Source organism: Cyprinodon tularosa, unplaced genomic scaffold, assembly GCF_016077235.1.
Source record: "Cyprinodon tularosa strain WSP-4 unplaced genomic scaffold, ASM1607723v1 ctg140, whole genome shotgun sequence".
Classification (NCBI taxonomy): domain Eukaryota; kingdom Metazoa; phylum Chordata; class Actinopteri; order Cyprinodontiformes; family Cyprinodontidae; genus Cyprinodon; species Cyprinodon tularosa.
In genome coordinates, this window is record NW_024038221.1 from 1,241,318 (window position 1) to 1,267,801 (window position 26,484).

General features: G+C 35.3%; 2 protein-coding genes and 1 long non-coding RNA gene across 3 annotated transcripts in view; 2 read left to right on the plus strand and 1 right to left on the minus strand.

Moving 5' to 3' along the window:
* Positions 1-1,574: 1,574 nt before the first annotated feature.
* LOC119778933 lies at positions 1,575-5,223 on the minus strand. Its single transcript, XR_005280148.1, has 2 exons — positions 4,866-5,223; positions 1,575-1,858 (listed from the first exon to the last, which is right to left on the minus strand). It is a non-coding gene; the product is annotated as an uncharacterized LOC119778933 (long non-coding RNA).
* Positions 5,224-9,476: 4,253 nt separating this feature from the next.
* On the plus strand, positions 9,477-21,087 carry ak4 (adenylate kinase 4). Its single transcript, XM_038278379.1, has 5 exons — positions 9,477-9,931; positions 10,709-10,828; positions 14,272-14,444; positions 16,786-16,904; positions 19,134-21,087. Exons 1-5 carry the CDS (start codon positions 9,790-9,792, stop codon positions 19,249-19,251), a joined length of 672 nt encoding a protein of 223 aa, XP_038134307.1. The 5' UTR covers positions 9,477-9,789; the 3' UTR covers positions 19,252-21,087.
* Positions 21,088-25,935: 4,848 nt separating this feature from the next.
* Positions 25,936-26,484, plus strand: part of dnajc6 (DnaJ (Hsp40) homolog, subfamily C, member 6) — a 61,513-nt gene continuing 60,964 nt past the window's right edge. The window contains exon 1 of the mRNA XM_038278382.1: positions 25,936-26,230. The gene's annotated coding sequence lies outside the window, so the exon portion shown is untranslated. The remainder of the gene's footprint in view (positions 26,231-26,484) is intronic.

A 26,484-nucleotide genomic window follows, 5' to 3' on the forward strand; every position in this document is an offset into this window, starting at 1 on the left:
AAATATATTGAAATGTTGAAATAAAAATGCTCCCACTTATACACACTCGGAACTGGTAAACAGTAATTAATATTACAGAAATAAAGAATTTTAGTTTAATATTTTACAGGAGTGTGTAAACGGGCCCCCATGTGGAGTGTTTTAAATCACATCTTTAGACTCACTTTTATTCTCTGGCGTTTAGCACTGTGTAAGTTGTGTGTTCTCCTGTGGCTTTGTATTTATTTTATTGTATTTATTTTAACTGTTTAACTTAACTGTTTAACTTATTTTTTTTTACGCTTATTGTTTTACATTTTTTATATTGTTGTGTGTGAGGGATTTTGGAAACGTTTTGTTTTTTAAATGTGCTATATAAATAATGTGGATTGGATACAATCCCTAGAAAACAATCACAACACCAGAAGTGTATCAATGAGATTTTAGCATTAAACATAGATTATGATTAATTTTAATGATATAAATTACCCATTATTTATGGTTCATGTATTTGTTCACTAAGACTTTATAACCATTGAGGAACCATCTGTGTAAAAAAACAAACTAAAGGCATAAAAAGGCAATGAAACTGTAGCTCCCCCTATTGACAAATTTGTATTACTAAGTTTACTAAGAAATGTCAGACTGAGTCATCTCTGCTTTGATATGTTTTTTTTTTCTTTCTTTAACGCCTATTTATATATTCTTCTGTTTGATCCGCATTTGTGATTGTTTGAAACTAATTGAAGACAATGAGAAAAAAAATAAAGGCTTATCCTGTCATAAAACAGTATACCTTCATCCAGTAGTTATTTTATCATTGTCTATTTACAGGTATATATATATATATATATATATATATATATATATATACCTGTAAATAGACAATGATAAAATAACTACTGGATGAAGGTACACTAATGTTTTTCTCTTTTAGAAGGTTTTGACATTTAATTAAAAATATCTGGTTTGGTATAAGTTTCTTTGCAGGAAAAGAACAAAAAGCATTTCTAAACAAAGAGAACTCCAAAGAAAGATAATCGTTTTTCTTAAATCTAAATCATCATGTAGCATTTGCATGCTATTTAATATTTATTCGTTGTTCTTATATGAAAAACAACAATGTTAAAATTGTCATCCAAAATGATGATCATTTTTATAACTTCTTGAAAAAAAATACAACACAAAGACTGACTCCATTAAACCCTCAAAAAATCTTAAAGGTGATGTGTATAGCTATGGATCTATAGTTATTTGCATGTGAGGCATCCATAAAGTGCCTTGAGATGACATGTTTTGTGAATCGGTGCCATATAAGGAAACTGAATTGAATTGAATGTGGGAGGAAAATATTCTGTATACGGACTTTTGCCAGGGTACCAAACACCAAGAATTCAGTTGTGAGAATTGTCCATTCATTTGGATCAGCTGGCATGGATGGGGACCACTGTTTGCTTGTTCTTTTGTTTCACTTTAGTAAAGTTGGTTGTTCTAACTTTTGGAATAAATTATAAATCATTTATGTTGTTGTTAATAGTATTCATAGTGTGACAGATACATTCTTCTAAGCTGTGAAAAAAAAAACACAAATACTATTTCTATTTTGTTAGAAAACTTTAATGATTTTACACACAAAAGTTTTGCATTGATTACATATTTACAACTCTCCAACTGCGGATCATCACACCAGTGTCAAGTTGGCAGCCATCCTTCAGTTATCACAGTACTGTACCTTCGATGGGGACAGCATCAGCACTGTGATAACTGAACCAGGGCAGCCTGTCAGGTCTGGGAGCATTGGTGGCTCCACTTCATTTGTCATTCCCACGTTATGTCCGGACTGTAGTCATCTCATTCCACAACAATTGTTTATTTCAGTCTGGAAAAGAGTCATAGCTTTATTTTAGATATTTTTCTATATAATAAAAGAGTATCTTAATTATATCAGTGACACCAACAGGGCAGCGGGTAGAAGGTGACTTATATAAGGCAAATATTAGAGCTTTGTTTATACTTTATAATATTTGTATAGCTGCCAACAGTTATTTGTTAGCTTTATAAAAACAAAAAGTAAAAACAATTAATAATGCATCATCTGTTAAACTATGACAGTCTCTGTTTAATTCCTAAATGTTCCAGAAGGAGGTTGTTAGGGGTGCAAAAAAAGAGGGACACAAAACTGTTGGCTAGTACACCATGACCAAGAGTAAGAAAATATATATTTTTTTAGTTTTATCTAAATGTGTAGCCTTGGTTGAACAAGTCAAGTAAAGCACTTCTGTGTTTCTATAAATAAAATCAACTTATTTTTGGTTGGTATTATTTTTAAAGTGCTTTCTTTAGATCCTAAAATGATAAATATTTGCAAATGCTCATGTTTTATGGGCCAAATTTAGAACAACAAAAAACATACACAGTGAATAAATAAAAAGAAAAGATCTAAAAGTTTTTAGTAAATACATTTTTTTTTTATCTTTCTAAAACCTTAACCCCTAAAAACCCACCGAGTTGCCGTTTTAAAGTGTTTACAAATAATAACTCAGAATGCATGAAAATTACATAGGTAAAATGTTTATCAATATAGACATTTTTGACATCGTTGGAAATTTTAGATTCTCCACAATTCAACCACCTTGTTCATTTTATTAACATAGCGAGGACCAAAGCATAATTAACACAGATATAGCAGCATGTCAAAATGTACAATGACAAAGCAGCCACAACAAGAAAGCATGTCTTTATTACTGCTTTTCAAAAAAGACCTATTATTTTCGAGAACTAAAAAACAACTTTGAGTCTTTGGTGTGCAACTTGAAGCTTGGGTTTGATGCAGCTTGGGTGTTTTACTCACCTAATTTTCATGCATATATTCAAAAACTAGAATGTGTTAGCTTTCAAATAACATATCACACCTGTACTTTGGGCTTACTTAGAGACTTAGACTGATTTTATTTGTCATTTTGTTTACACAAGTGTATAACAAAAAAGAAATTTCATTTGGAACAGCTCTCTCTGGACTTCTTGAAAAGGGCAGCCTTGAAAAATATTAAGAAAAAAAAAATATATATATAAAAACAGTAATGACTGTAAATGTAGAGTTCCTAAGCAATTTACTTTTCCATTTGGGTGTGCAAAATAGGCGAGAATTTCCCTAAATGAGGTGGATGTTAAGAGGTTAAAATATATTTTCTATTAAAAAAAAAAAAAAAACAATTGAAAGAGTTCATATAACAGTCACCTGTTGATGAGTGTGACTTTTTTTTCCTGTAAAATTAGATTTCCATAGTTTAAAAAAACTCCAAACGGAAAAGCATATCAACCTAAATATGAGAGCCCCAGTGTTAAGCCGGAGTAAACTTTTGACAATCAATAGATAACTGGATAAAGAGCAACAAAATGCATTAATAAATAAAGCTTGCCATCCTTGTGTTTAACTATTGCATAATATTAAATACACACATATTGGCAAATCGACCCTTCCCCTTCTTTAGGGCCACATCAGCCAATATTGAATGTTAACCCAGTTTCATTTGCAGGCCTGATTAAAGCTTCATTTAAAGCAGCAGTCTGTAACATTGAGAAGAGAGCAGACTTCGACTGAAAATTTGAAGAAAAACAGGTTTCACGCCACTCCCCCACCCTCTCTGCTTCACTCATGCCCCACCTCCAAGCCCCACCCCTCTCACAGCACCTGCGCGGCTACCGCATGCGACCACAAGCATCCAAGCAGCGTACGCGGCATGGAGTGTGAACCGGTAAGAGCGATAACACTCACCTCCAAGCAGCTAGATATAAGATGCTGGTTATACCGAAGTTTGCCGTGTAAGCAGTTATCGGCAGGGGCAGTAAGGGCAGTTTCTCTTTCGCTGGTGGCTGTCTCTCCGCCATGACTTCCACGCGCGTCCAGGTTAAGCGGTGAGGGGGGGGAGCTGTGATTGACACTCAGTCAGACGCTCCTCTGGCTGTGATTGGTTGTTTTGACTCGTCCCGAATTATTCTTTCCAGATTGAAATACAGGCAGTATGCAGGACCAATTGAAGCAGTTTTTTTCACAGGTTACATATCACATGTACTGCTGTCTGGGCATAGGGACAGTTTTAGCCAAAATGACAAAAAAGTGATTTAAAAAACTTACAGACTTCAGCTTTAATCAAAAACAAAACATCATTCTTCTCCCTCCTTTTCTGCAAGGTGCCTCAGACAAACTACTTGTTTTGATTCTCGCCTTGGAGCTCCGCCCCTTTCCTGGCGCGTGAAGGATCTGGAGCCACGCCCTCCCCCGTCTTGGCTCCGCCTTTGTGCACTTCGTGTAAACAACTCCATTAGCCCCCGCAGCACAAGGCTCTGGCCAAAACGCTTCGTGTCAGACGTGAAGGGAGTTGAACTTGTGCGAGAACTAAAACAGAGCCAGACATCAAACCCAGCGTTCCTCCACCGTGATGTAGAAACATCCCCTGTGATGAAAGCGACCCCATGTTGCGCAAACGCTCAATGTAAATAAGAATAACATCCTCTGTAGCAACCATATTATGATACGTGTACTAATAATAAGCAAAGCAGGAGAACTGCCAACGCTTGTTGCTGCTCTCTATAAAGAGAAAAAAAAGAAAACAAACATGTCTTAATATAGGCTGAACTGTTTATATAATACAAACACTTTCTTAAGCTGTTCTAAGTAAATGTATTTATATAAGATTATTTATTGTAGGTTAAATGCGGTGCTTTGAGTGAATGCTGTGCAGAAACGCGTTAACGCCCAGCGTTGCGCACACACCCCTTTTTTTCTGTGCAAAAACAAAAAGCATGCGGTTTGGATTTAAATAACAATTTATTCCTAAATACACACTTATTCCTTTAACTCTGTAGCAAAGACTGAGCGAACTTACCTCGTTTATTTCCCCGTGTTTACATGAATATTTTTAATGACGCAGCAAGACCACACAGAGCAACGTGATTGTCGCCATTTTTTGTTGTTATTGAATTCTTCAAAGCCATGTGACAAAAGAAAAGGGAGATTAAAAAAAAGATTAAGATTTAAAGAGTAGCTTCCGATCCTATCGGGGAGACTCTTTAGTGGAAATAAAAAAACGTCAGTCTTCCGAGGTGTTTGCCTGATGGATTAGTCTGGGTTACTCCACTGACTGACGACTGGAGGCTGTGCGCAATATTTGACAGCTACGGGACGCTGCCGCCGCCGTATGGCTCGCAACAAGTACTCTCTGGATTCCTTCCGTCTGCAAATGACATGCAACTCATATTTTTTCCCCCCTTTTATTTGCGCCTCCTGCTTGAAAAGAAACATCCCAAAATACAAAATAAATCTGCTGATTTTATTTAATAAAATCTCAACAAGTGGTGAAATCCAACAAAGTGTACAAAGCGCGAAAAATGACATCCCTAAATACACGCGCATCTCAATAATCATGTTATAAAATAAGTCAAATATTTACTTGTTTTTTTCATGATTAAAGGAGTTTCCCAGAAAATAATACAACATAAACAACAAAGAAACAAAACAAAAAAACATTTAAATATCATGTAACTGTTAATGCACACCCACCAATCAGGAGAAGTGCTTTTGCCCTGCATGTAGTCAGCTTCCAGAACAGAGTGCTGTGAATGTAAAGTTGAGTGGAAGGAAACAAGTAGTAGGAAATGTGCTCTGGTTATAGGAAAAGCTGCAGTCTTGAGGGAAATGTAAAGAAAGCTATGTAAAGAATTTGGGAAATATTCACAGGTCAGTGTTTAAATGTCACAGCTGAGGCCAAATGCTTGAAAGGTCTTTGCTTTGTAATCCTGTTGATGCTCTTGCTACAGCAGTTATCTGTGAACCATTTCAGAGTAATTTCTGAATAAGCCTCTATTAAACTTCCTCTTGTGGCACTGAAAAAAAAGAATGCAACCGTTTTTTTTGCATTTACTTAATTATATTTAGTTACTTTAACAAAATTCTTTCATGTTAGCAGGGTAGGACATAAAACAATTGTGATAAAGTTAATATATAAATATGACTTTAAGTAAATGCAAAAATCGGTTGCATTCTTTTTTCAGTGTATTATGAATTAGAAAAATTTAATTTAATAACTCATTGATGGATATTTCACCTTATTTAGATTTATTTGTAGCCTCAAAATGCAAATTTATGTAACAAATTAAAATCAGAATAAAACCAAACTAACTGAAATATTTGATTTAATAGAAGTACCAACACTAGGTTTTATCAGTCTTTGTTTGATTTGCGAATTATCTCAAAGAAGGTGCAGACTATTACTTTTTGTTTGTTTGAAATAACAGAATACAAAATAATAAAAAATCGTCTACACAGACAAACACAATGGCAGGGATAAATTGTCCCTACTTATAAATCAGCTTCATTGGCTGTTCTAGAGATGGGACAATGGGGGCCAGTGCCCATGTAGAACCGGTCCTGGCCCCTTTTATTTGCATTTCTACTACAGACATAACATTAAATTAAATTATTATGATTATGTGCTTTGGAATAGAAACTGTAACTAGTTCAAAGATTTTATCTTATGGCTTTCTTAGTTTTGCCAATACTGTAATTTTCAAATTAGGATGTTGCACATTAGCTTGATTTTACAAGACCTAAATTAATGGAGCCAAGAAAAGAGCAAAACAAAAAATTAGATTCCAAGAGACAAAAAAAACGTCAGTAGCGCCCAGAGTGTAATATGAGCAGTGGATTTCATCAAAGCATGCGATAAATCCTTAGAGACTAGCAAGATGATGAATGCGCAAGTAAATACTACCAGCAGATGGCGACGGCGGTGCAAAATGATATTGATTCTGCTGGGTGCAAAAATTATTTTCATCCTCCAAATTTATTAGGTAAAAATACAGGGTTGAATGGTTGCCATACAATGTTTTCTTTTAACATGGTTTTTTTTGTGTTTTTTTTTTTATTTTTTTAAAGGGATGTTGTGTGATAGCGCCCCTTTAAGAGCTCATTAAAAGAACTGTTGCCACCTGTTTAGGTTAATTCTGTGCCCACATTAAAAGCACTGCCCCCACCATGATCCTCTTGGCAAATTTAGTTTAGAATCGCCACCCCCTAAATCTATATCTGATTTTGTTTAAATGAAACTATATCAACTGTTTAAAGTGGCTATTGCAAAGTGCATCCATTCATCTTTTTACGTATTACACGTATCAGGGCCATGATGGGGCTGCTGCCTATAAAGTCTATGGGCAAACGGCGGGGTACATCCTGGACAGGTCGCCAATCTATCGCAGTCTTTCAAAATCATCCAATTAAATGTATAGTAGACAAATATCAAAGCTGTGCTAAATTTTCAATGAGCCCGTCTGAAGATTTAATGCAACCAGAAGCTCAACTCTTTGTCTAAGGCATGCTCTGTTTGCTAGTATCAATTCTAATTGATAAAGCCACATTAGAACAAGATGTTTACAGGTTTTGGTCAACTACTTAAACTTAGACAAACTTTATTGTCCTTTTGTATACACCAAGTTTATAAATTTTTTTTACATTGCTTAAAGTTTACAGGAGTGAAATGAACATTTCCATTATACAGTGCAGCAGTGATCAGTATGTAAACAGTATAGGAGATTACAGCATCTGTTTTACCGTAAATGCTTAGCTGCATTTTATTTTTCAGAACAAGCATCCTTTATGTTCTTTACTTGAAAATATATAGCCCTTTTAGGGACTAGCATATTACTGTATATTACAGCATTAAACACAAAACATTCCTTAGAATTTCACAGCAAATCTGAGGACAAAATCTAAATTTTACATAAATTAATAAGAAAGAACATAGGACAAAATAGAAAGATGTATTAAGTAATATGTGAGTGTCAACAGTAAAAACTTAAAAACAACTGAACTTATATTAATAGAGCATTAATGACACTGATATTAATGACAGTACTCAGAAACATTAAATTAGATTTTTTTTAAAGTATAACATATTAAATAGCATTTAACAGGGCAAAGTAGTATTCATATAAATATATATATTTACCATTAGGCAAAACTAGGCAGTTGCCAAGGGCCCTAAGTTCCTGGGGGGCCCATAAAACTGCTTTTCTGGAATGGATCAGTTAATTTGTTGCACATGTTCAGAAAGGTCCAAACAAACAGCAGCAAATGATTTGAAAACAAACAATGCGAAGAGCAGTGTTGCCAACTTAGCACTTTTGTCGCTATATATGACTTTTCAAACCCATCTAGCGCTTAATTACAAAAAAGCGCTTAGCTCCAAATCTAGTGACTTTTTTCTGCTACTGGAGACTTTGGTGACAACATATTAAAGCAACAAACTCTGCTCTCCTGAGCAAGTAGATTGGCAACCCTGCATCCTGCTCTCCTCTATCTTGTCTGCTCTCATGATTCATGCAGCTATTATTTCATTTAAATGAAAAATGGAGAACAGATAAGCAGATCATGGCTTGTCTACACTGAAAGGATTGTGTTATTTACTTTTGCTGTCACCTTTTTGGAACAACAGGAAGGAGTAATCAGCTAAGTTAGAATGAGCGTAGTGATTGGCAAATCTTTGATTCCTTTTAAGATAGCATGAAAAGTCAGCTGATAACATTGTCAATATGAAAAGAAAAAGGGAATAAAGAGGAAAACAGCAAGAAAAAGGATAAGAAGAGAGGGACAAAAGGAAGAACAAATAATGTTTGTCTATTGTAACAAAATTTTTGTATCTGTATAAGGGCGCTGTTTTATGTGCAGTCTTCTCAATATATATATATATATATATATATATATATATATATTTCTTTCTTTTTTTTGCCGTTTTGTATACACGAGTGTATACAAAAACAAATGTTTAAAACAGCTCTAGACAATTTCCTTTTTTGTAGTGCAGCCTTGAAAAACAGTATTAAATCCATAAAAAAATTATAATATAAACATATGACTGTATATTTACAGTTCTAATATATATATTTTGTTTTTATAAATAAAATAACCAATTTTACACAACATTTAGCAGTCTAATGGCAGTGGGGAAGAAACTGTCATGGAATCTGGACCTGCATTTGATGCTTTAAACTTTAAAGCTTCTTCCCAGAGGGCAGCAGGGAGAACAGTCCATAGTGGGGGTGTAAGGGATCATTATGAATAATATATATATATATATGTGTGTGTGTGTGTGCATTATATATTAATTTATATAAATAAATATAAATCTTTTATATACATTTGGTAAACTACGATTACGTGTACTCCTCTAAGCCTACCGGAAGTGTTGCAGAACAACACCAGAAGTGTCACAACTAGAGTTCTCCTAAAAACTTTATATTTGGGCTCCTCTCTATTTCTCCTTATTTAGAGCTTTTTCGCTTTACTTAACTTGTGTCACATTGGTCATTGGTGGATTAAAAAATGATGTAAACAGTCCACATTGTAAACATTGTTAAAAAACTACAATAACCACGTTCCCCCGCCAGTAAATCCTTCCGCATTTTTCCTGGATGATGCGCGCAGCAAAATAGGGCGTTGTGGAGACTCCCTCATTCATTCGCGGAGGACAATCTCTGTTCTTAAAGACGCAGGCGAGCTACCCACGTCCGCAGGAGCGAGAGAAGGAGGAAAAAAAACAGTCGTTCTGACTTCATTCCTGTGCCTGAGGGGAACAGTTCCGCTGCACGCAGATATAAGGCAGCGCGTAAAGATCCACACGGTCCTCCTGGCGCGCTGAAATAGAGTTTCAAAGCGTTGCTTTGGTTGTTCATGTGCAGCTGAATAGAAATTTGCGACATATCTGGTGCAAACCCAAATCTGGAGCAAATCTGACACGCCTTACATTGTAGGAGGAGATGGCCAAGTTTTTCCGTGCCGCTGTTTTGGGTCCGCCGGGATCTGGAAAAGGCACGATCTGTAAGAGAATAGCAGAAAGCTTTGGCCTGCAGTACCTGTCCAGTGGCCACTTTCTGCGCGAGGGCATTGCAGCCAACACAGGTAGGAGCGTCAGAAATTTCCACAGGAAGATACTAACCCTAAATGACTCATTTTCTCATGTCTAATTTCCCAATTATGGGGTTTCCTCTGCAAAGATGTTATGATTTGAAAGAAACAATGGTTCAAATGGTCTCAGAAAACTCTGCAATTAAATAAAAACTCTTTAATTACATTTTTTTTTTTTTGGTTGTTTAAGAAAAGTTAAAAAGCTGCAGCGCTTCGTTGGTGTCACCTCAGGTCATTCACTCTAGATACCCCCCCCCCCCAAAAAAAAAAAAAAAAAAAAAAACATTCTGGTGTTGACAGGACTTACAGACATTTCGTTGCCTTTATAATGGTGTAAAGCTACATTACAATATCTACAAACGTTTCATTTAATTCCCCAACTAGTAATATTTGAATCCACTTGTAAGCAATGCATAAAGTGACATTAAAGTTAATCACCAAGTTCTTAAAAAGCTGGGACTTGTTGAATTGGCCCCTATTCTTTATTATTATTGTTGTTTTTCCTTCTGAGGTCAGTTAAAGATGTTTGTGTGTTAAACTCAGTGACTCTGGAAGTATTTATGCAACAACCCCCAGGAGACCCCACTGCTTCCATCACAAACTTAAGGGTTGCTCTGACAGAAACAGAAACTGGTCAGATGTGGATCCAACAGGCCAGGCTCTGTCTTCTCCTGTTTTTTTTTCCCTCCTTTTTTTTTCTTCAAATCTTTGACTTCAGGAAGCAGATGCAAACATGCTCTACTCTATGTTTACTTGGCTGTCGTGTGTTAGAGGCAGGCGTGCTGGCAAAGACCTACATAGAGAGGGGCATGCTGGTTCCTGACCAAGTGATGACCAGACTGATGCTGCCCAAACTGGAGCAGCTGAAGAACCACAGCTGGCTGCTAGATGGTAAGAAACTTTACATTTTCTGCCTCTTTTCCATCTGCTTACTAAATGTAACTAATGCAGAGGGGAAAAAAGCAGAACTACATCTAACTGTTTCAGTTCTTTGTTGTGAATCATTGTAATAAAATATCATACACCCTTAAGGTGGATGTGGGAACTGCCAGCTAACCCTTAAATCTGATTGGCCCATGCTGATGCCACCCCTTAAATCGCTACAGTGAATTTAAGAGCAGGACCATATGTAAACACTGCTGCAATTTCAGAAAAATGTCTGTATATATTCATTACAACTACATATAAAAGTCACATTCTGTAGTCACATTCTGTAGGGGGTTGATTTTATAGATCCCAGAAACATAAGGAAGCTTAATTATTGTGTTTGTACTTGAATATTTAAACATTCAATTATTGATGAAAACTAACTGATTTAACTCAATTACAAACAGCCTCTTGTACCTTTCATGTTATGACAGAGCAGTAATCATTCACAGTGGTGGCTGGTAAAGTCACTTGAGATGGAAAACTTTTCTTTTTGAATACCCTTTAATTGGTTCAATAGAAGAAAATCTTTGTGGTCATTTTGAGTTCAGCTCGTTTAATTTTCAAACCTTTTTTTTCTTTTTATTAAATGACTATTTTCAAGCCATGGGAAATAATTTGGTTTAACTATTCCAGCAGATTTTTTTTAACCAATCCTGTGGTTGATTTACTTGGTTTTATGCTGTTTGCATCATTTAACTTTTCCAGTTCAGGGATTGCCTGGCTTTGGTATCCTGTGAAATGTCTTGGGCCAGATTTGAACTCAATGCTCCTGAGGAATGGAGCCAGACCTAAACTTTAATGGCCACTTTACCAGACTCCACAGCTAGGATCATGTAGAATTTTCTTTCATTCTTTCTTGAAGCAAGGAGTCTTCAACCTGTGGCTGCAGCCACAGGCTTTTTTTTATGCCCTCCATAATGGCTTTTTTAACTTCGGCCAAAGACTATAAAGACCTGAGAAAAGTTTTTTTTTAACCTGTTATATTTTCATAACATTTCTATGGAAGAAGGGCACTAACTGATAAAACGACAACAATACTTGTTCTTTTTTTCATTTTCTGTCTTTACATTTTTCTTCTTCTAAAACATATAATTGGATTTACAGTTTTATTTACCTGTATTTATAGTTTTCTTTTTAACTATAAATGTTATAAAGTAAGTATTCATAAAATGTGATGTGCTTGCCTTTTTCAAAAGTTTTCTGGCTAAATTTTATTCAGTAAGAACGAGGGCAAAAAAAGTCTCAAAGGATTGTAAATTTGCTGACTGTTAGAATATTTCACAAATGAACAACCAATTTATTTTTTATTTTTTTTAGCCAAAATATATTTTATTTTATATATATTTTATAGAAGTGTTTACCCACCAAGTATTTTTCAACTAGCCTTAACTTCCTTAGAATATTTCTCATAGAGTTTGTTTCTCAGAATAGATGAATGTAAAGGATTTTCTGCTGCTGTCTTCCTGTTATCTTTCACTTGATCATTTCAGAACATTTTGTTGTTGGAGCTGCAGGATTCCTGCTGCAATGAAGAGTAACATGAGGCCTTGGATATTTTTTGAGAATGTTTAGTCCATTTGTATCTTTTAGTGTGGTGCTCCTTGGGACATTGCAACCGACGCCGTCATCTTTAACCGTTCCTATGCCGGTCTATCTTCCTGCCATTAATGAGTCGATCAATTAATTCTTGGTCTTTTTCTCTATTGTACATTTGTCAATCTGCCTGCCATTTATCAATTTATTCTTTAATTTTCAATCAATCCATCCATTGCTTACCTATAAATCACTCAAATTATCATTTGTTTCTTTAACCATTCCTTTACATATCTGTTTTCATCATTTAGAGCGTTATCATTGTGGAAAATACCTGCTATGAATTCATATTCATGTATATAGTATTACTTAAAAATGTGCTAGAAAGGGCAATGGTCTCTGGGAAATGTAGTCTGAAATACTATGAAATTTTGACATGGAAAACACATGTAGGGACCCTAAAGGTACTGTATATGAAGAAAATAGAACAGCAGGAACTCTTGAAGTTAGTGATCCATCTCATTTTACCTTTCATGTAGAATTTAAATCCAGGTAGCTTAAATAGATGTTTTGACTCAGGGTACACAGAGGTAAAAGATTGCTATTGTGTTTGTCATAGTTCTTGTTAGATTGGGTTTGTCTGTATTCTCTGGGTGTGGTGTAACGTCTTCCACCATGTTGAGTGTTCATAGTGAGAGAAATGGGTTCATTGTTTGGTTAAAATACTTTGCGTGTGGAACCACGCCCATTTACACACAAACACATACAAAAAGAGGGAGGTCACCGAGGCTTTCTCATAGTTGAAATATTACCCGCTGTGACAAACATTGATGAAGCAAAGCTGTAAATGTTTAAACGCTGCATCATAAATATTAAATAAGTAAAGGATGAGTGAAGAAGGACACAAATCAGGGTTGTGCTTACAGGAGCCTCTTAATTCATTAGAGTATGATAGAAAAAAATAAATTATTTAAAAACTTATGATAAATTCTCTACTATAGTTTATTTTTCTTAATAGATAAAACATGCAGCTAAAAAAGAAATCTGATATTAAGTGAAAGTTAGAATCTTGCATTAAAAAGTTTTTTTTTTTTTTTGACTGTATGACCTACACAACCATGGGGAAGAGACCTGACCTGGCAGTTTTACTGTCTGTGTAAACTTGAATGTGAGTGGAAGGAAAACTTATATTAAAAAGATGCAGATTCCAATCTCTGGTCCAAAGATGATGTGGCCAATGACGACTATTTAAAAGTCTGTATTAAACCAACCCAGGCTCCCTTAAAAGCTCAAATGAACTGAAAGAAACTGAGAATTATTTCTGTGTGCAGTGAATCTATATGATGAGTTTGACTTTTGTTGAGTGAAGTCACTGAAATGTCATTTAATTATTCTATATTCTGATATTTGAAGCTGCACCTTTTTGTTGGTAAGAGAATAACGTGTTTAACATTTAAATAAAGTGTTCCTTGCAGTACCTGTAAGCCTCTCATATCAGTGTTGATTCTAGATGCACATATTAAAACTAGTAGATTTTAGGAATCTGATCAGTTAACCTGTAAAGCATCCATATTGGTCTTGCATGTCAGTTATTGAACTGACAGTTGTCCAGAGCAGCCTTTTTTTGTTGTTGTTTGTCCTGTTTCATTATTGCTTGGGAATAAATTTTTGCCACAAAGTTCTTTAACTTACTATTTGTTTCCTGCGAGTATTGCCACAAGCCATTTCAATGAAAATCAGTGAACAGGGTATTACTGATGTTTCCTTTTTAGTTTCATTGTATAATCCTTATTAGAAAAATCCAATGGAAGCTGGATGTGTGTAATTATAAAAGATGGTTTGTAACCGTTTTCTGCTTTCCTTTTGTCCAGGTTTCCCTCGTACACTGGCACAGGCTCAGGCCTTGAACAATCTCTATCAGATGGACTTGGTCATCAGTCTCAACATTCCCTATGAAACTCTGAGGGAGAGGCTGAGCGACCGCTGGATCCACCCAGCCAGCGGGAGAGTCTACAACATGGGCTTCAACCCCCCTCGAGTGCAGGTACTTGGACATTTGAAAGCTTAGCATCTGGATGTTGTGATGGTCTGTAACAATAGCATGGGCTGGGTGTGTTTCAAAGCTGAAAGGAATTTAGATTTCAGAAGAGAAGCTGATAAAGGGCAAAAAAAAAAGGTGAAAAAACACTGATCTTATTTTCCTGAGAACTCAAGATGCCTTCTTTATTCTGCAAGGATATGTGGTTAATATACAAAAGGCTTCTACTATTACTAAAAGGGATTGATGAGGATTTTCTAAATGCATGATACTGACAGGAAATGAATTTGAAGTTTTTTAGGTGTTTTAATCCAGCATTACAGCATCTTGCTGGATTGTGCATTTAAATGTTATTTTTAAAGCGAGAATTGAGTCTTACCTTAATTTATACAAACTCAAATATTTTACGTTACACACCTAGTAATCGAAATGAAAACAGACATTTTCATAAACAACGTTAATGCACCCATAACCCTTTTTTCCCTCACTGATATTCAATGATTTTAAAATAAAACTCTTGTTTTAGATACATTAGGTTTATCAAAAATATTTTCTTTTAATAAATGCAAAAAATACTTGTATTAATAAACTATTCATACTTAATTCCTCCACTTAAGTATAGTTAACTGTTGGCAATCTTAACTGATCCTAAAACATGAAATGTTCAGTCAAAGGTAAGAAAGTAGCAAACATTTATCACACCAACTATTTCTGGTGTCAAACTGTTTTTTTCCCCAGCAGGATTCTTGTATAACTAAAACTGGATCTTTACTTGGCTGGTTTTGAACTGCTCAGTTTCCAGCATGGATCTGTGGACATTTAGTGCCGTCACCAAATTTGGTGAAGCAGTTTCAGAAACGTCCCCCTATGAATTATTAAGTCTGTTCCAAAACCAGATATCATGTATTTGAGGTGCTTGTTTGTTGGAATACCCATTTATGCCCCTATTTTAACCATCCGACTCAAAATGTCTACTTTGATTAAAATACAAAAGGTCAAAGTTATACATCATAGCATGGTATTTAAACTATATAACTAGATCAATATTCACTCCATAAATAGAGTGAATATGAATCTATAGTCCTGTTGCTTGCTGGTTCAAACTAGGTTATAATCAGGTCTTGTAAAAGAGCTTTGATACCCAACTCACATCAGATTTATTTTTTAAGAAATAAACCAGACTAATATTAAGTTTGGACCTCAATGCTGTCAGAACTCTGCCACAATAACTAGATTCAACACACCAGGCGTTTTTGGCAAGGTATCTGTCGCTTCATTCTGGACAATATTTATGATAAATTTGAAAAGTATTAAAGTATTAAAGATTTTATTTGGAATCACAAAATATAAAAAAGAACTTTCTGAACATTTCTTCTTATGTAATCCTCTGTTACTGTTGGCCAAGTTTTATATCCACAAATGTAAAATTATTGTGACTAAACCCTCCTGTATTTCTTTTTTAAAGGAAGCAACTACTTATTTTTCTACATTGTCCTCCTCCAATAATAAAAAGGCTGCTAAAACTATGACTTTATGCTCTAAATGTAAAGTATTTATATAATCCCTTTATATGCTTCTATTTATTATTACTATTTTTACTTTTATTTAATTATTTTTTATTTTATTTTATTTAATTTTATTTTGCTCAAACCCCTGGTGATTGTTCACTGTAAATTTTCCTTTTTCTGTATTATAAAACTTTTTCTAATAAAGTTTATATAAAAAAAAAAAAATAGATTCAAATCAGAACACCAACCGCTTTACCAGGAGAACGCTTGTTAAATATCCAGCATATGGAAGAAGCTGCTTAATATCCAAATACTAAACACAACTTGATAACAGGAGGGGTTTCTGAGTCTTTTTGTATAATTATTGATTTGTTAAGATTAGAGAAAATCCACATTGATGTATTATTTTAAGTGCTTCAAAGACATTGCAGAACAAACATGTTTAGGTTTAAATTCCTCACAATAAATGGCAACTTTTTAATGAAATAATTCCCATCAGCATGTACATGATGAGACTTACTCTGCTTTTTTATATTTAAAATAGAAAAGCTATTTGATTCACCGTATCAGTTAAAATAAAAGGATTCTTCTTCTTTATAGAACAGTGAGCTTTAGGAAGAAAACATTGAGAACTGCTGATAAAAGCTTTTTTTTTCTTGGGATTTATTTATTTATTTACCTTTTAGGAGGACTTAAATACATAAAGAAACTTAATGGAATTAAACTCCAAATTTTAATGAAGAGCTTTCATTTTTGATGCATTTCTCTATGCCATCGAGGCTTTAATAAACTGTCGGTTGAAGCTTTGAGTTGTTGTGACCTTGGCTTGCCATCCTCAGGGTAAAGATGACGTCACTGGGGAGCCACTGATTCAGCATGATGACGATAAACCTGAAGCCTTGATGGCACGACTCAGACACTACAAGGAATTGGCAAAGCCTGTTATCGACCTGTACAAGTAGGTTTATACTTCATTTTCATGCTGAAACTACTTAGCAATGTTTGGTTTTGATGCATCCTATGGTTTTGGTAACTTATAAGGATCTTCATAACCTTTTCCTAAGCAAGAATAAATGCATTATCCCGTTTATATTTCCAATAGAAGGGATGTAGAGATACATCAAGAGAGAAATCAAGTTGATCTTCCAATTTAGAATAGGTCTAAAGGTCTGAAAGGATTTCTATACAGTTACCATAGTAACAGGTACCCAATCGATCTGGCGACAACTGTTTCATAGTGACCACCGATATGATAACTGTTATCAACCAATATTATATAGGATCCATCCATCCATCCATCCATCCATCCATCCATCCATCCATCCATCCATCCATCCATCCATCCATCCATCCATCCATCCATCCATCCATCCATCCATCCATCCATCCATCCATCCATCTTCTTCTGCTTATTCGGGGTCGGGGGTAGCAGCTTCAGTAGGGAGGCCCAGACATCCCTCACCCCAGAGACAATCTGAGGGACCCTCCTTTCCAGAACTACCAGAACTCCAGAACCAGAAATAGAGAAACAAAATACCCCCCAGCCCTCTGATGCCTGTTATCTGCTGTGTAATGGTTGTTATTTGGTGGTTGTTAAGGTTTAGTCAATGTGTTTTTTGTTTCAGCAATTCTGAACACATTTATTAAACAGAAATACCCCCTAAAATATTTTGGCAATTTTTTTTCTTCTAGATAGCGATTAATGGTGATCTAGGTTTAATCATTAATATCATCATCTATAGTTATTTAATATCCTACTGCATCACAGTCATTTCAGTTTAATAAGATCTGGGATTTCGAAGTTGAAATTTGGAATAATTTTGGGGATAAAGATTGGTGGATCAAGTGCATTTTTTCTTAACAAAGACTTGAATTACAGAATTCCAAGTTTACCGATGTGAAGGAAAACAGAAAACAGGTTGAAGAATATTTTTATATTAAAGTATTCATTTCAGTTTGCAATTAATTTAGTTCAGGTAAGATGATAGTTTTGGATTTGTTTTATATCAGTATGCTTTTATTTTGTTGCAACTATTTTAGAATGGGTTTGCTAGTTTGTATTAATCACTATTATTGTATTACTGCTTAGATTTGTTTTTGTTTTTTTTTTAGTTCTACTACCAGTTTTAGTTTTTTTTTTAACTTCAGCTAATTTCTAGGTACAGAATTTAAAAAGATCAGATTACTCTTTATATGAAATTTTTGCATATGAATAATTAAAAAAAGATCCTATTTTCAAAAACGGCTTTGCTTAAAGCTGACTAACTGATTCCTGTGAGCATAAAAAAAACATTTCTCATCCATTTTCAAAGTTTATAAATTGATAAACACACAATCAAAAATTGTATATATCTATAATTTTAGTTTAAGTTATGTTTTAATATTCAGTACAGTTCCAGTTGGTAATTGTTTTTCTCTCTAGATTTGTTTTTATTTGTTTCAGTTAACAACAAAGTTTCTTCCATTTTAGTTTTATTTTTTCGTGACTTTTACTACCCTGCCTTAAAGGAACACTGACTTGGATTATTTTCAGGAAAATGAATAAAGTCATAGAATTTTGAATTTGCTATTAACATAGATTAACTTCTGTTACTTGAAACAGAAAGTTTTATAACCTTTTTTCATATAGTCTATGAAGGCAAACCTCATAGATTAGACGTGGTTTGTATGCATCTTCATAAGTTCCTGCCGTTTGAACGGAATGGTATTGTTTTATATATTTTATATATTTTACATTTCTTATATTTGTGGGTTTTTTTTGTTTTTTTTTTTACATAGCTGTTTCAAGTTTCAACATAATTGGGGCACAACACCATAACTGGTTGAACAGCTTTCCGTGTTTTTCTATGAATACGCCAACAACCACCCAACCAGTTTTGGTTTGTTTATTAATATAAGTTGTTTTTTTTTTATCTTCTTTTATCTTTCCCCTCCATTTCCACTTAAAAAAAAAATCTCTAAAAGGAAAGCTTGGAAAAAGTAACACATGGTTTGAGAAAAAAATTACCTTTCTTTTATATCTGCTTTATTTGGAAGTTTACATTAGCTGGATGTTTATTTAATTTTTTTCATTTTTGGATTTTATTAAGAACCCACATTCCAGTCTGAACTGCTCTGTTTTGAGATAGAATGTTAATATGTTGGAAAAAGAATCAATTTCTTCTGGTCTTCTCCTTTCTGACCTCAGATCACAAGGAATCCTTCACTCATTTTCTGGAACAGAGACTGACAAGATTTGGCCTTACATCAACACGCTCCTCAGCACCAAGATGCCGTCAGACGCCCATCCAACCCCAACGCCCTGACTGGGCTGCATGAAGAGGCCATGCAGAAGAAGGAGGAAGTGGTTCTTTTTGGTTGCTTTTTTTTTTTTTCACATGCTGGAGTGAGATTCCCAGAAATGCACTAGGATGCGAATGAACCTATTGGTTGATTTTTATTTTATTTTTTTTCTAAAGTACCATTGTGCAAACATTTCCAAAGCTTTGTACTTGAGATCACTAGGATTTGTTGATTATCACCTTCTTAAATGTTGGTGCTTCTAAGCTTCTTTTTTTTTCTTGTTTATAACTTTCTTATTTTCAATCATACTTCTGTATTGATGGAACAGGAGTGTTAAGGTAGGAAAAAAAGGTAAAATTAATTAATAATGAATTGCAACTCAAGTGTTTTCAACCAAAAAATAGAATAGAGTGTGATTTTAAAAAAGACCAAAAATAATTTCATTCATCTTTGCAGGTATATGCGCTCCATTTTCGACTTGGGAAAGCAGAGAGAGTTACTTGTTGCTCTTAGCAACCAGGTCGACTACAATAAGCAAACCAACCAGTAACCGCTTTTTTTTCCCCTCTATTAAAACACTGTAGCAACATTTTGTTCTGGCAATTTGACAAGAGCTTTGTGTGCCTGGTTTAATGAGATATAAAACTTGTGGAAACAAGTTGTTATTGCACCTATCACTGCGTTTTATTTGCTATTTGTGCAGCAGCCATACTGGATTTTAAAGTGGAGTGTTGGTAAGGCTAACTTGACTCTAGTTGGTCTTCCACCTTCAGTTAGTTTCCATTTGATTATATCATCCTTTACATGGGAAATTTTGACACAACGCATCATATTTAAAATAAAATGTTTTCTTCTCATATTTGTGCCCCAACATGTGCCTGATAGCAGTGGTGATTATGTTGCAGGCATAAGTCATCTGTTACAATGTGTTGACCATTTTGCCAGTTGTTGACCTTTTGATTCGGTACACAGCAGTGTGAGCTTTTTTGGGAATGGTGTAAACATTAGTGGATATTTTCTAAAATGGTTCATGCAGACATTACAGCTTCTCTGCAGGCATTTAAAGCTAATTGCCTTGAATGTTGGTACATTTCCTTAAATGTACTCCGATGTTGCCTTCTGATTTTTTTTCTATGAAATGCAACATTTTCCCAATGGTGTATCTATGTAAGAGGCATTTTTTTATGATTCTGACACTGTTACAGTCTCTTTGTTCTTTTTTTTATATGTCCTCTGTCATTCATTGTTGCTGAATGATTTTTTTTGTTTCAAACATGTTCCTTTGTTGTCTTAGCCTTTCAGCTTTTTTCATGGAGAATAGTTCAGGTGCCATCATTAGGTTTTCTTCTTTATAATAATATGGTAAACTATTCAAAAAATGACAGCTGCTGAAAAAAAACAAACAAAGCTAAGTTTGAAGCGTTTTTCCAGTTCTGTGGCCTTTTAGTTTCTAACTTGCTACCAAGTTTTTGGAGGTTCCTGCTTGATGCCTATAAATGGCAGCTTTAAATCAGTGACTGGTAGAGGGCAGAAAGCCTTTTTTTCCTTTTTTAGTTTTGGATCTAAGGATTGCTAATGCTGGGTATTTTACTTTAAATTGTCTCTGACTGTGGATGGAAGACAAAAGGAAAAGAAACTAGGTCAAGAGGTAACGTGGAGTACTGTGCTTCAGGTGTAGTTTCTGTTGTGTTGAAATGCACCCATTGGGCTCAGTGTGTGGCCTTAAAGAAGGTCTCTTACTGAAGCGGTGAAAATGTACGTCACAGCTTTTATGTAACACCACAGAGACCTTTCTGTTTTCACATGATGTGTTAAGAAGAAGTTACATTCCAAGAACAATAAAACTTCTGTCCAAAGCAGGACTGCCTCCTGTGTGGTTAATCCATCCAAGTATACAGTATGCACATCTAAGCTGATTGCTTTTTCCAAGAATGACCATAAAAATGCAGTCATGTGAGGGAATGCTTGGTGGAAGTTCACAATTTAAAATTAACTTTATTGGCCAAGCTTGTGTCAGTTGCTTACATCACAATACACTGCCTAAAAATCAAACTGCATGATCTTAGAACGCTTTATAGTACAAGGAGCAGTATGTGAAAGGCGTGTACAGCCATTTTATTTATTTATTTTAAAAGGAGGGCAGGTTTTGATCATGCAAAAAGCAGAGTAGTCTGTGAGCTGTTCATTGTGGTTATTTAGAGAAACCGCCTGAGGGAAGAAAGTGTCTCCATGTCAGCCAGTTTTTGCCATTAGATCTCAGCAGCGCCGACATAAAAGGAAACAGTTTATGACCAGGATATGTGGGGTCGACAGATGTTAAGCAAAGAAAAATTGAAGATGAAATCTTCATGTCCCATATACATCTCCTAGATATAAGTTTATTTGGCCTTTATTTAACCAGGTTTGTCCCACTGAGATTTAAAATCTTCTGCAATAGAGACTTTGCCATGAGGACAGCAGCATACCATACTGTACATTACAACAGATAAAACTAATTCAGAGCATTAAACTCACACCTAACACATTTACTCCAAGACATAATTGATTTCAATGACTGAATAAGGATTTTAAATTATTTGAGCGTCACAAGGGCTCAGATGTAAAGTTGAGACTAATTTGTTCCAAGTGGTGCTGAAATCCTTACACTTGTCTGCCCACGTCAATTAATGCTGAGGTGACAAATTGTCCTACAAATTGAAGGACATTCATAAATCAGAGTTTATAAACGCCTGGCTTTCTTATTAAAAGATTTATCAAATATGGTGGAAGAATAAGGAGAACAGATTAAAAACCATTGAGTGAGGGTTCCAACAAAGTTAAAATCCACTGGACTTTGTTTACCAACCAAGTTTGAAGACGTTTTGCTTCCCATCCAGGAAGCTTTCTCAATTCAAAATGTCTGTAGTAACTTTTGAGGTCCAGGATTATAGAGTGCCACAAAAAATGCCTTGTTATGTCTTAGAAAACATGCAAATTGAAAAGAAAGATCAGGACCATCAGGCTCAACCCTTAGTGATGGCGGGGAGTCGTTGAGGTCGTTGTTGGCCTGCAAGGCCCCATACTGGCCCATGCCTCTGAAAAGGGTCGTAAGGGTCATTGTTGGCCTGGCTGACCAGGGGCAATGTTTTAATCACCTACATGGCGATGAGGTTTAAGATGATAGCGGGAAGGAATAGACTCTATCGCTGCATTGTAGGTTTTTGAGAGCTGGAACCTGAGACCACTCCCTCAATTTAAAGGGAAACGCAGTTTTTTTTACATTGCGCCCTTGATTTTACGTTACTACTTCATGTTCTACTTACCCATGTGAGCTTTTTGTCATTTGGAGCTGTTCCAAAGATATTCGGTTTTGTTATATCCAAGTAACATCTTCCTATGGGCGATCAGCTTGAAGGCACAAACTAAACTGTTTATAATTTATTCTTTATGGTACGCCAGCATTCATAACATGTAGGTGAATCACTGTTGCCCAGACATCCACGGTTATATTTTTTATATTTATATATATTTTTTAAACAAAGCGGAGTGTGTATGACGTCATCGATGTGCCGGATTGGAGTTGTGACAGGCAACCCGGGCCACAGGCGGCTACGCTCTACCCCTTTTATTCATTCGGCTAGCTAATCTGAATCGTTCAATTCCATTTGGAGAGAGAGATCATCTGTGGTAGCAGCACTAGACATCTTCCAGACATGTGATTAAAACTAGCAGCAGTTCAGCGGAAAGGATGAATGAATGGTAGCCAAAAGAGAGTCTTGAAATAAAGTAAAAAAAACAAAAACAGAGTATTACAGAATCGTTGCTTTTATATTCTTTATATCTCTATGTTTTCAGCTAAATTACACGTGAAAAACATCATGTTTTACGTGGGGAATGTCTCTCTTACTGCCTTCCTGCCTCTCTGTATGTCTATCCTCCCTCTCTTTCCTCCTAATCCTGGGGGATTTGTTAGTAAAGCCAATGCGTATTAGTCTGGGTTAAACTCTGCTCCACTGTCAGACACAGATTAGAGCTTCCTCTTCTGTGTTTACCTTCGACATGTGGTGCAGCACTTTTTCTTTGCAGAGTTCAGCTTTAGATTAACAATTGCATAATAAATCGATTGTATCACATTATTTCAAAACAATCCATCTGCTTCAGCTATAAACAGAAGAAAAATTCAACTGTAACAATAGAAGTGATCAATTCAAACAACCAAATAAAAATAAAAAAACAATGCCGAGTTAGAGCATCAGGTTATACATCCCATATCTTCACTCAAATCTGTGTCAACATTTGTCTTTTGAAAATAAGATTTTGAGAAGAAGCTATTTTCTTTTGAAATCATGGGGTTCCAAAAATAATCAGAACAAAACAATATTCAGATTTGTCTTGATAACATTGCTTTTGAAATGTGTTGCACTAAAAAATATTAAAACTCTTTATGTGCATCTTTACTCAAAACGTTACTTTTTATTGGCGAATTATTAACTTTTTTGAAACTTTTTTGAAACTTTACTTTTTACTTTATAACAAAAATAAATAAACAAACAAACACAAATAAATTAAATGGCAACATCTCAGGTAAAGGGTAGAAGCCGAATGGCTACGGGAATAAAGGAGTTTGCGTATCGACTGGTTTTCTGGTTGGGAACAGCATAGTGCCACTGTGAGGATATTAGCATAAACTGAGCTCTGAGAACATGGTTAGGCTGGCTTAGGATGGATTTAGTTTTCTAAAGGATTGACTGTTACTCAGTGAACTTTAGGTTCAAACAATTTAGTTCATCAAATATTCAGCTGAGTTACTGAATATTTAACTGCCCACTAATAGTTATATGCTTGGATTGTCTATGATAATAGCTTTAAAAACAGTTTATTTCCTCAGTCATTCACTTTATAAGTTTATTGAAAAAGCTGCGTTTCAGCAGCTAAACACCTTCCTAACAATGATCAGCCCATTAAACGTTTTTCTGTCAGCCTTCCATTCTCGGCACAAAGACTGCCCTTGTCAAGGTGTTCAATGACATCCTTATAAATGCAGACTGTTGAGAAACTACACTGCTGGTTTTATTGAACCTCAGTGCAGCATTCACCACTGTTAATCTCTCCATTTTATTAGAGTGCCTGGAAAACTGGCTCTGCCTGTTTGGTACAGGGCTTGATTGGTTTAAATTCTACCTGAGGTACAGGGCCTTTTTTGTGTCAGTAGGTGACTTTACATCAGAGAGCAGAATAATCCCATGTGGTGAAAAAGGAAAAGCCTTTAAAAGTTAGCACACAGCATAAGCTATTCCAGCTACAAACCCACCAATCTGGTTCTAAATCTGGGTGTAGTGATGGAATCAGACCTCAACCTTCAAAGCACAATAAAAGCTAAATAAAAGTATATATATATTATGTCTCAGCAGGACCTGTAAAACTAATAAATGCATTAATCTTTATTAGGACTGATTACTGCAGTTTGTCCACAGATCTGCCTAAAAAGTAAATCAGACAGCTTACTAGATTCAGAACGTTGCTGCCAGCATCATCACTAAAACTAAAAAAGTAGAGCACATCAGCCCAGTTCTAAAGTCCTTTCACTGGCATCCTTGTATCTCATAGAATAGACTTTAAAATCTTTCTGTTAGCCTATAAATCACTGAATGACTTTACTAAAATATACATTACAGACTTGTAGTCAGTGGATCAACCACCCAGCCACTTTGTTCGACTCTGCATACCAGAACCAGAACCAAACATAAGGAAGTGGGTTTTAGATATTGTGCTCTGCAAATCTGGAACAAACTCAGCAAACTGGAAAAGGGATAAAACCCCAAGTTTCTTTAAATCAAGATTAAACATCCATTTTTTTAAAAAGTGGTATTTGTGTTAACTAAACATTATAAGTTAACGTTCGTAGTCCAAATTTGTGTCGTTTTATTAGCAATAATTTTATTAAAATTTAGTATAATTATCTTATCATTTTAATTATTTATTTTATTCATCTTGGATTATTCATATTCACTAATTATTTGATTAGCTTTATGCTGTTGTGATACACTTTCCTCTGTATGTTTACGGCGGTGCCTCGCGGAAGCAGCCAGATAGCTCTGTTATTTTGCATAATTCTTTTTCTTTTCTCTCCATATATTTTTTACATTTTAATCACTGCTGCACTTTAAGAAATGGAAATGTCATGAACAAAACTTTTTTTTGTATACATTCTGTGTAAACAAGATGACAAAGTTTAAGTCATGTTTTCCTGTTATGGTATGTTTTTCAGTTTCAGCACTTAGAACTGTCTTTCTACTGAAGTGTGCTATATAATTATGCTTTTATAAAAAATTTTCCTAGTCCTATATTCTGATCCAGAGGTCTCCTCAAAATCCTTTTATGATGAAAATAAAGATTACTGGTTGATGTTTGATGCTGTGTACAGTCACTGCTGTCAAAAAAGTGTATTGTAAAACATTACAGACACAAATAAAATAATAAAAATAGAAAACATAACAGGTTGGAAATAGAATATTTCAGGATTTTCTACTATGATCTAGGTAAATGTTTAGATTCTAGATTCAGACTTGTTGTAAAAAAAAAAAAAAAGGGGGAAAATATCTAAATAGTGAGTTTTCTTCCAGTCACTGAAGCCACTCCATGTTTTCCTGCTCCTACCAGGAACCACTGAGGGAAGCTGCCGGACAGATCCATAAACATTCAAACCAATGCTGCCCCCTTGCTTTCTCACATCCACATGCGCTACCGATCTACCAATGGCAGGCCTGTTCTCTGCTCCTACGCCAAAGACGGGTTTGTCTGCGTGATGATGCGGTATCTCGGTGCCTCCACAGCTTCACTGACGGGTTAAACTTGGATCTAGCGGAGCCCAGTTCTCACAGGGTGTTTTCCACCTGTACCCTCTGGCTGCAGTTAATGACAAAGCAAAGGTCAGTGCGTGAGCGCGCAGCCGGGATTTAACGCGCTTCTCCAAAGCTGCAAAGAACGGCGCTTCTGGAAGAATGATAGAAAGCGCTCTCAAAGGTAAACGATTCTCTTGAGTTATCATCATCTGAACATCTGTGTGTTTTTGGACCTCTTCTATAAACCTCATCCTCCTCGGTTCATCTTGTGCCAACAGAGATGCTGAGCGCATCATGATCAGTTCCAGGGTGTTACATAATATTAGGCTACCCATAGAAATCGTGACCACTCCGACTCAATGCACCTCTTGCACCTGCTTTACTGAAACAACGTGCGCTTATTTAAAGGGTGCATTATGTGATTTATTTATTTTT